The following is a 10,320-nucleotide window of genomic DNA, read 5'->3' as shown; positions in this document are numbered from 1 at the left end:
GCATGGAAGTTGAAAATTGTTTGACAATATTCTAAGTGGTGTTTGGTTTGTGATTCTGAAAAGGGTGGTATGGTTGATTTCAAAACTACACCATATATATTAATGTTGATTCTGAAACCATGCCATGTATATATATATATATATATATATTAATGATGGTTTCAGAACCAGCAATAACATACAGAATGGGTGATTCCGTATGTGGGGTGTTTTCGAACCAGAGGAAATAGGAACACAACTATGACCAGACCATTAATTAGTTGGTTTTTAAGATGGTGTTTGGAAGGGTGGGCGTTTTTTGGACAGATTTTCAAGAAAAAACATCCATGCTTTCAAGACCCGTTTTTTTTTTAAAAAAAAAACACTTATGCCATATAGGCAGTGAGTAACACTTGATTTTTGGTAAGATGATTCTTATCACCGTTTTTCATATATGTATTGACAGGTAAGCGCCATATAGGATACACATCAGTCAACTATTGGGAGCAATGGTTCACTGATGCATGAAACACCAAATTTAGCGTTTCAGGCATCGATGAAGTCCCATTTATGAAACATGCCTGATTTTTCAATAAACGCCTGAACCTTATTGAAATGCCTATATAAATCCAATGTGACACAGTTTTTTGAAAATCGATCACAGTTGCAAACATCACTAGAAGTAACATGTAATGTAACACAATAAGCATACATAATTGTCATTACCCAACACTTGAGGGATCTTCAACAATAGTTGTTCCACGCTCTGGAGCACTGCAATTTTAAAAAAACCAAAATAGGTTAAAATGAGTATTAATTAACTAACGTGATTCTATTGTTGCATCTTTAGATATAACAATAGCATGTATGGATTGGAATTAACCTCTTGTCATGATGACAAGGTAGATCCCTTGCGGGGAGCCATTGTGCTGCTCATCTGCCTCGTTCCCAGAAATGGAACGAGATCCAACGTGAATCCCTATATGACAAGAGCAGGGAGGTTAAATGAAAAGAATAGAATAGAAATGCTCATGTCTTCCCAAAGAAATAATCAATGGTATTCGATCAGTACTGGTGTCCAGTGTTTGAAATGTGATATAGTTTTAATTTGTAAGTCAGACAGAAGCCACTTGAGGTTTCCAACAATGACAGACACTTGCCACATGCTTCTGAAATTATACTCATCCCTCTGGTCATATACTAAATCCTTCTCAAATACAAATACTGCCCCCATTGGGTGGGCAGTCCAAACCCTACCTTCAGGTAAGGGGTCTCTGTTGGACTGGATTTGGCCGACCCGATCCAGCCCAATGTGAATCCATTATAAATGAGTTAGGTTCAATATAATCCAATGAATATTTTGGACTATTTTGGATCGTCCCAATTCAATGTTTGGACTGTTGACACTTATATTCTTATCTTATATCCATAGACTAGATATTGGTTCAATCCAATCCACTTCAATATAAAATTATTAAGGATGGACCAGTCCCAACCAATCCAATAAATACTTTGATTGATCTAATTCAATGTCATTTTGGTCTGTTCAATCTATCCAAATTGATTTTGGTTTTGATGGATCCAAAAGATTAGGCATTTGACAAGATAATAACTGCTTTGCATGCTGCTGGTTCTTATAGATGGAAGGCTAAAATGATATTTTTGACCCTAACATCTGTTTGACCAAGATAATAAAAAAATGAAATAATTGAAATATAGATTTTAAATGACAGAATAAAAATCAAAATAAAATAGGCAATAAAAGAAAAAATAGAAAAAAGTACTAAGTTAAGATAGAAAATATAGGAAAATAACAGAAGAAAATAAAATATATTTTTCTATTATCTTTGCTTGAGATTTTATTTTTCTTATTACTTTTTGCTTTATTTTTAGAATAAAATAATGTTGGGGTGAGAAGCGTTTTGCCTTAAAGGGGTGATAATGAGACTTTTTACGGATACTTTCATAATAAAAACCATTTCCAGATGAATGTAGAAATGGTTCCTAGCTATAAAAGAAGGTGCATTAAGTAATGCGGTTGCAAAGTAAAAGGGTGTTTTAGTAATAAGCAAACTAATTTACCCAAATATTTTCGGTAGGCCGCAACTCTACTTTTTAATTGATTAAATTATCTAAATAATGCATCGAAAATATAAATAAATAAATATGAGAAATTAATAACACAAGAAAAGAACATACAATGATAGATTTGTCTCTCCAAAAATCCAAGCCGAGCCCCACTTTTAAAGTCCTGATGTCTTCCTGTCAAAGAAAGCAGGGCTTTCTCCAATAATGATTTCAATTGAGGGTCGTTGGTGCTAAGTCCTGGCAAGCTTCGTGTGATATCCAAAGCTAAATCTGTCAAAAAAGGCAAAGACAAGAGGTAATTACATTGTGATTGTGAATTTCACAAATAAGCTTTCTAAACCTTTACATTTCGGGACGTTGGGTTTTTAGATTTTGAGAGGGGAAAATAGGGGCAGAGCTTGGAAATTTTCGTGAAGGGGGTCAACACCTAAAGTGGATGGGGGGAGGGAACATTGTATTACTAGTGGAGGATTTCTGGACCATAGTGTGAATATGGGAAAATACGTTTATCCGCATTTACCCCTATAACTATCCAACAACCAAATAGGACCTTGGAAGAGAGAAAACTAGCTGTGTTACATTGGGATAGCTTTGTGCTGTCTAAAGAGACTGTGATAGAGCCCAGTGTTTTCGAATGGTCATTGACCCGAACAGTCAGACCGTTTTCCTGAGAACCATTCAGGCAACTAATTCAATTTCATTGTTATGGTCTTGAGTCCTTAACTAAAAATTAACCGTTGACTTGGTCAACAAACCCAAGGCCTTGATTCTTTAGTGAGGCCAACAGGGCTGGCTTTATCAAGTCTAGGCCCATGTAGAAGAGACTACTAGATATTAATAGTTGCTAGGTGAATTAATTAAGGGGGTGTTCTTTCTTTGAATTTTTAGAGGGGGAAAATTGGTCAATCGGATTTTAGTTCTTATTGACCAAGAATCTCATGTTCTTTTTTCAAATTTATGTGGGGACCAAAAAAAAAGTTTATTTTCATAAATAATTTTTCCACTTAGGGGGAAGTTGCTAATACTTAAATAGGACAAAAATGCCATTTTTAATTATGAATTTTTATGTCTAAAATGACCATTACCTTATTTATATGAGAAATAAAAGAATATAAGTAAATGCACTTGCTTTCCAAAAAACTTAGCTAAATAACTACGTTTATCCAAATAAATAACTTCCCTAAAAGAAAACAAAACCTAAATGTAATATAATTAAAATATCTCGTCATGCATACCGTAGTTTCCCGCTACAATGGAATAGATTAGGTGAATGCCATCCTCGGGAGGTGGAGTTTGATGAGTCGCGGACTCATAGTAGAGAAACGAAGATACATGTTTGTGATTGTCACGTATAGCTTCGGTGAGCGCGGTGGAGGAATCGTCAGAGCGGATGGGTAACAAGCCAGGATTGTTGTCCAGCAATAACTTGACCATATCAAGCCTACCCCATGCCGCAGCAAAATGAAGAGCAGTACATCCGTAAAAGTTCTTTTGTTTCAAGTCTTCTTTTGACATATAATTGGTGATCAGGTTCCTCACAAACTTTGTGCTGGCTGTCGAAACTGCAATGTGGAGAACCGTATTCTTGTTTTTGTTTAACGGAGCATGCACGGCGTCTCTATCCCTATCCAAAACCTGCTTGGCACTTTCCCAGTCACCATTCAAGGCAGCAATGTATAGTGATGTGTGTAAATAAATGTGCTTCCCAACATCTTCTGCAAACAACGTAACATTGATCCATGTATTATATGTATAGTGATTATGTTTGGTTTGAAGGAAAAGCTAGGAAAAGGAAAGGAAAGATTGGAAAAATCAAACACAGCCTTAATCTCTTAGGATAAATGCATGCTGCATGTCACTATCAACTAAATTGACAGAAAACATTAACTCACTCCTAAAATCTCCTTTTTTTAATATATTGTATATAGATGAGAGGATGACATTTTAAATTAATAAAAATGGGTGGGGCAAAGCACAAATTAAGAAAGAAATGGTGGAATTAATGGTCCAACAAATTAAGTAAAGGGTAAATTAATTAAGGATTTAGAAACTTTTAACAAGATGCATGTAACAATCTCTTTTGAAGTTAATTGAGGGAATGTTAAGGGTTGAAATTTAATTACTTCTAACTACCTCGTCAAATATCTCCTTCTCACTAAACTTCTTTCCCAATGATACTGCCTAGAGTTTTCTTTCAATACTATCTCTCTCTCCATCTTCCAAATAAATGCATTTGATTTTCCATCAATTTTATTCAAAATATTAACATTTAAGTTAATATTTATATATTTAATAAAGATATGTAATACGATACAATTATATATAATAATCAATAATTAATTATAAAATTTATTATAGTTATAAACATGATTTTAAAAACCGGACGAGAAACAGAGCCATTGAGCCACCGGTAGCGATGGATTCAAGTCAAGCCAAGCCAAATATTTGGTTATGAGAGCTCATCTCGCCAATAAATTCTTAGGCTCGAGCATGAACTCAATTCGAGCTAGAGACTTGAGCTCGAATTTGGCTCGAGTCAAAAGCTTACAAGTTCAAGTTTGACTTCGTTTGAGCTCAACTATAAGCCAAACATTATATATATATATATATAATTATTTTTATTTGACATATAAAATTTATTATTATATATAATAAAAATTAGTTTATATATATAACGAGTCATCACAAGCCTAACAGGTTGACCTTTATTGGGCTCAAGTTTCGCTTGAAGCTCAATTTAGACTAAGCCGTATCGAGCTTTTCACAAATCAACTCCGAATAGCTCATGGCCACCCCTAGACACTGGTTTCTGGGTCAAATGGTCCAATCCCTTGGTTCAACCTCTGATAGAATGATTTTGGAGCTCAAAACCGGACCTGGACTAATGTCTGGTTCCCGAGTCAACCGGTCCGACCATCTGGTCCGGTCCGGTTTTCAAAACCATGCTTATAAATAATCAAGCCCATGCAATGGACAACATTTGCTAAGAGAAATTGAAGAAGTATCCCAATGACATTCTCAATTGCGCTGACTAATTCAAGCAATATTTATTGGGTTATGTCTAACGTGTCTAACCTCAGCCCAAGCTGCACCTACTTATTATAGCCAAATTCTGTATCAAGTTTTATTATTTTCAAATGGAATTTAAGTAAACTTTTATTAATGATTATTTTTATTAATAATTTAGTTTTTATTCGTTTTTATTAATAAAAATAAATAAAATTAAATTTTAAAACTTCATTAATGCATTTAACTACTGGGAAAATTACCAAAGAGATATGATCTTAATTAATTCCTAATGCCAACTAAAGATGGTTCATTGAAAAAAATATAAAATTGTGGTTTAACCACTTAAGAACGTAGAAAGATAGGAAGAGAATTTTCAGGAATTTAAAACAACTTGTTAGGGGAGAAGGGAAAAGAATGACAAAAGTTTTATCTATTCATGGGTTCACTCAAGGAAGATTTACGATGGCTAAACTAACAAAGAAAATTGAAAGAAGAAGAAGAAGAAGAAGAAGAAGAAGAAGAAGAAGAAGAAGAAGAAGAAAATGTAAGTTTACCTTGTTCCTTCAATTTATTTTGAGTTTCAATGTAAGTGTTTATGTACTCCCAATTCATGTTATACTCTTTTTCCAAAAATTCCCATGCTTCCTTAGCTGACTCGATCTCTTTAATTAACGAGAGAATCTCTGGAGCACATGAAATTTGAATTGCATGCAGAGCTTTAGCATTCATCTCCTGCGTCATTCCATCAGTTTCATTTTCCTGGATTATACCCCAAAGACCTTCCCCCTTCAAGTAGCTCTGCATTGTGACTTTCCAATCTTCATAGTTATCAAATGTCGATGAAAGAAGTTCAAGAACAATCAGATTCGACGTGGACATGGTATCCACCTTCTCACCCTTCTATACCAACATGCAAAATAACTCATAAATTCATTTGTAAATCAGAACAACAAATTAAGTAGCAGATAGAAAGAAAAAGAGCGAAGCAGGAAAAACAGTTCACAATTCATAGAGTTGACCAATTCGATATGGTTGAATCCCTTGAAGGAGCTGAGGCTGTCTAACTGTACCCATTAATCTGTAGGTATTTATACTGTATATATTTATACTTATACTCCTTTTAAATTGAGCTTATAAGGAAAAGTGAACTCGATTTGATGTGATGTTAGAAGAAGACCCAAATTTGACAACACCGAAGCTCTCGAATTTGTCTTCTGTATTATATTTATATTCCCTTACAAATGCATTGCCAACAAAATACGATTTCAATAACCTATTAACATGATTTGACACTATACATTTTATACGTGGCGCATTATAGTGGGTCCCAAGTCTCCTATTTTCTTGAAATAAAATCAGCCCCCACAAAATTGTCCCCTACAACGTCTCACATCACCTTCCAGCACCAACTCTGTTTCCAATACATGGCAGGGATGTGCTCTTAGAAGTTGTGGGGCTGATTGTCTGAACTCTGTTTTGTTGACGGGAGATCCTACCTCCCAACTTGAAATGGTAAATAGTATGCCTTGCGGGGCAATGTGAATTCCTTCACTTGGGACCCTTAACCTACGATAGATTCTTAGGCAACATTCCTCGTTTGTAGCCGGGATCTATTAAAACCGTGTGTATCTGGAACTAGAGGTGTAAAGTGGGCCATGCCGGGCCGGTAAGGAATGGCCCGCACAAATCGTGTTAGCCCATGGGCCTTCATGGGCTGTGCCACCCTCCCCAGTGAATAATTTGGGGGTCGGCCCGGCACGGCCCATAGCCCGGCTGTGCCACGGGCTGGGCTGGCCCGTGGGCCGAGCCTTGGGCCATGTCGGGCCATGTATTGGGCCAAAGTTATTTATTTAAAAAAATTGACAAAAAATTTAAAATTTTAATTTTATATAAATTTTGTGTATAAAATTGCTTATATATGCAATAATTAAATAAATTAGTATAATAAAATTAAAAAAATATTTATTTTATTAATATATTATATACTATATATTATTATATAATTATAATATATATATAAAATATATAAATGGGCCATGCCGGGCCGCAGCACGGCCCGCTCGGTTGTGCTGTGCCGCATGGTCGTGCTATGCCTAGCGCGGCCCGCAGACTGTCATGTTGGGCCGTGCCAGACTGCGGGCGGCACAACCCGATTTACACCTCTATACAATTCAATGTTTATTCTTTTAGAGTGTAGACAGAGATTTCATAGTACACACTCTCAAAGCATGAAAAATCCTTGTGGCTCATTGGAAACATCTTCCTATGAATTTAATAAACACATAATATAGGTTGAAGGGACTTGATAAATATTCTGAAAACCGTCGAAATTGGTTTTTAATCATTCTCAAGGGTAAGCTGAGGGTATTTCAAAATGTGTAAAAAAAAAAAATTTTTAAGTGCTCATTAAACGTGCTTACAACATTATGTTTACCTGATCCGGACTACTACGAACATGAAGAGAATAATCAAAGAGGCACCAACTTGATTGTTCGTTGTTTACTAGCACTACCAAGGTATTTTACAAGAACATCAGAAGTACAACAATGCAAGTATGCAACATTTGAAAGGGGTTTCCAAATGGTTGTGTTTGATACCATTACCACTTCTAATAGCAGCATTCTATATTGGTTGATACAAACTTTATAAATTAAATTATCGATACAACATTTGATACCAGTGTTATTTTCTCAAAAAAAATTCAAATTTGGTGTTGCTACTATAATTGCCAATACCCATTTAAATGCATATATTTTGTAGTGGAAGTGATTATTGGGTACGATGTGGTTGGTAAGACAATTTGTCAAAAATTTCTATATTAAGCGATGGAAAAAATTGCAAGTGCAAATGACAATCGTATTAAACACAACCATAATAAATAGACACAGATGATATAATTTCAATACTTACCAGAAGGATTCTCGTAATCGTTGATATTGCGTAAAGACCGAATTTGCAAGCAGATCAGTTCTCACTTAGTCTGGAGCAGTCCTAAATCTGGATTAAAATTAGCTAGGTCGTAGTCTATATATAGTTACAGGAAGCTTGATGAGAAGCTTTCAACAAAATAAAAAGGTTGGTTTTAATTTTCTTTTTTCCTTTTCAATTAGGAAGGAAAGACAGATTCCCCCACACTATGCTTAATCTTTACAGTTGGCTGTTGGCCTGTTGTTCCTTTTTTTCAGTTACATGTGATGCACGAGGCAGGGTGCCAATATACATATATACCACTCTTTCAAGGGCATGGTATTATTGCCGTGCGTTAAAGCCATGAAATCAAAATGGTATTATCCCTATCATCCATTTATATATAATATTTTTAATTATATATATAAATTGAAAGACAATTCTGGTGTGGCTGTATTTCAATGGCAACTCGGGATAGGAGCAAGTGGACACCAACTTACTAAACCTAATCGGCAGACCTACTCCCAAGACCATCGACTGATTATAAATTTATGAAAAGATTTTTTTCTACCACAAATTTTTTGAGTCGGTAAATAAAAATTCTCATTTTTACCTAAGGGGTGGATTCGAGCCTAGCCGAGCTGAATACTTGATTATTCAAGCTCGACTCATAGGAATAATGTCAGGCTTGAGCTCGATTCGAATTAGAGACTTGAGATCGAGGTAGGCTTAGTTCATAGTTTGCAAGTTCGAGTTTGGCTCAGCTTGAAGTTGACTATACACCAAGCTTTTTTTTTGAAAAATAAAAATTATATGTATAAAATTATTTTTTTTTATTTTTTAGACAAAAAAATTATTTAATACTATATATACTAAAAATAATTATAAAAATCATTTTCTATTATACATAAAAAATAAAAATGTATAATAAAAATGATTATAAAAATTATTTACTATTATACATATATATGTATATATATGTAATAAAAATGATTTTTAATACTAGGCTCACGGGCCTCACGAGTTAAGCTTCATTGGGCTCAAGCTCAGCTCAATTATCAAACAAGCCTAAGCCTATATATTGGGCTTGTGAAAGGCTCGGCTCATGGCCACCCCTATTTCCACCTATAGTGTTTTTGAAAACATAAAAAAAAACACCAATAATCAATATCATGTCAGGGATCTAAGTCACTTATCAAAAAAAAATGTTAGGGGTCTAAGTGAGGCGAATCGCACCACTTCTAGCTCAAACTAGGCCTAACCCTAAGAATTGGACCTAAAGTTCAAGCCTGCCTTGAGTTTGAGGTCAAGCTCAAACTATCCAATTCAAGCCTAATCTGCACTTAAATTTGATGCACTTAGGTTACATTTGGGCTCTAGTCTGGCTTGGGTTAGTCAATCAGCCCACACCAAAAATTGATAATGTATGTGTACATAGATGCATGTGTACATATACGTATGATTTATTAAAAAAAATTATGTATATATGAATGCATGCATGCAAAATATATGTTTATATATGACATATATAATAGGTTCGGGCATGGGATAGGATAAGGTTGGCCCAGGCTTGGGTCAAGTTTAGGCTACTTAAGGCTGGTCCTAAGCCCAACTCAAAAAATTAAAAAACAAAAGCCTGAAGTTTTGGTCCCAGGCCCAATCCAATATAAATTGTAGGCTGAGTTGGTATGAGCTCAGGTTCAACCTACCCAAATCGAACACCTATAATAATGGTTGAATGACTATTTTATATGATGTGACATGATACATTTCTCGAAAATTTGTATTGACCGACACTAAACATTTCAAGTAGAATTGTTAATGATAACAAACAACACTATCAGTCTATTTGTTTTTTCTAAAGACCAGGTAAGTGATATCCATCTCCTAGGTGAGTAAATAATTTTTGTCAATACTTAAATGAAACAAGATTATTCATTTTAATAATAAATTTTTATGGTTAAAATAGTCATTATCTTATTTATCTAAAAAAGAAAAAACATAAATAAATACACTTACATACTACCAAATGTTTCACAATAAACATTTACCCAGGTTACCCAGGTTACCAGGATAAATTACTTCGTGTTAAGGGAATGGGGCCTATATGTTCGCCAACGTGAATTGTTTTTCTTTTTGTCTAAGTTACCTAATGTTGTTTTTTTAAAATAAAAATACCATACACCTCTTGGTGGTTTTCTTCTATACTTCAAAGGCATACAATATTAATTCTGATTCATCTAATTATATAGGATTGAGTTGGAACCTGCTAATTGGCACTACCGATCTACTGGTTTTGGGCCTCAAAACACTGACCATGTTACTGCATTGGAGATC

General features: G+C 34.7%; 1 protein-coding gene across 1 annotated transcript; it reads right to left on the bottom strand.

The window, feature by feature from the left end:
- Positions 1-3,279: 3,279 nt before the first annotated feature.
- On the bottom strand, positions 3,280-8,062 carry LOC104596860 (uncharacterized). The gene is made up of 3 exons (XM_088888257.1): positions 7,987-8,062; positions 5,631-5,976; positions 3,280-3,782 (listed from the first exon to the last, which is right to left on the bottom strand). The coding sequence occupies exons 2-3, from the start codon at positions 5,953-5,955 to the stop codon at positions 3,280-3,282; spliced, it is 828 nt and encodes a 275-aa protein (XP_088744383.1). The 5' UTR covers positions 5,956-5,976; positions 7,987-8,062.
- Between the last annotated feature and the right edge of the window lie 2,258 nt (positions 8,063-10,320).

This window comes from Nelumbo nucifera, chromosome 5, assembly GCF_055504915.1.
Source record: "Nelumbo nucifera cultivar China Antique chromosome 5, China Antique-T2T, whole genome shotgun sequence".
Taxonomy (NCBI): domain Eukaryota; kingdom Viridiplantae; phylum Streptophyta; class Magnoliopsida; order Proteales; family Nelumbonaceae; genus Nelumbo; species Nelumbo nucifera.
This window is presented reverse-complemented; position numbering and strand designations above follow the sequence as displayed.

Bases quoted from the DNA above. Each gene is read 5' to 3' on its own strand.
- LOC104596860 (XM_088888257.1), bottom strand. From the start codon at position 5,955: ATGTCCACGTCGAATCTGATTGTTCTTGAACTTCTTTCATCGACATTT. The intron at 3,783-5,630 runs GTAAACTTACAT...CGTTGTTTGCAG, and splicing joins AAATAAATTGAAGGAACAAG to AAGATGTTGGGAAGCACATT.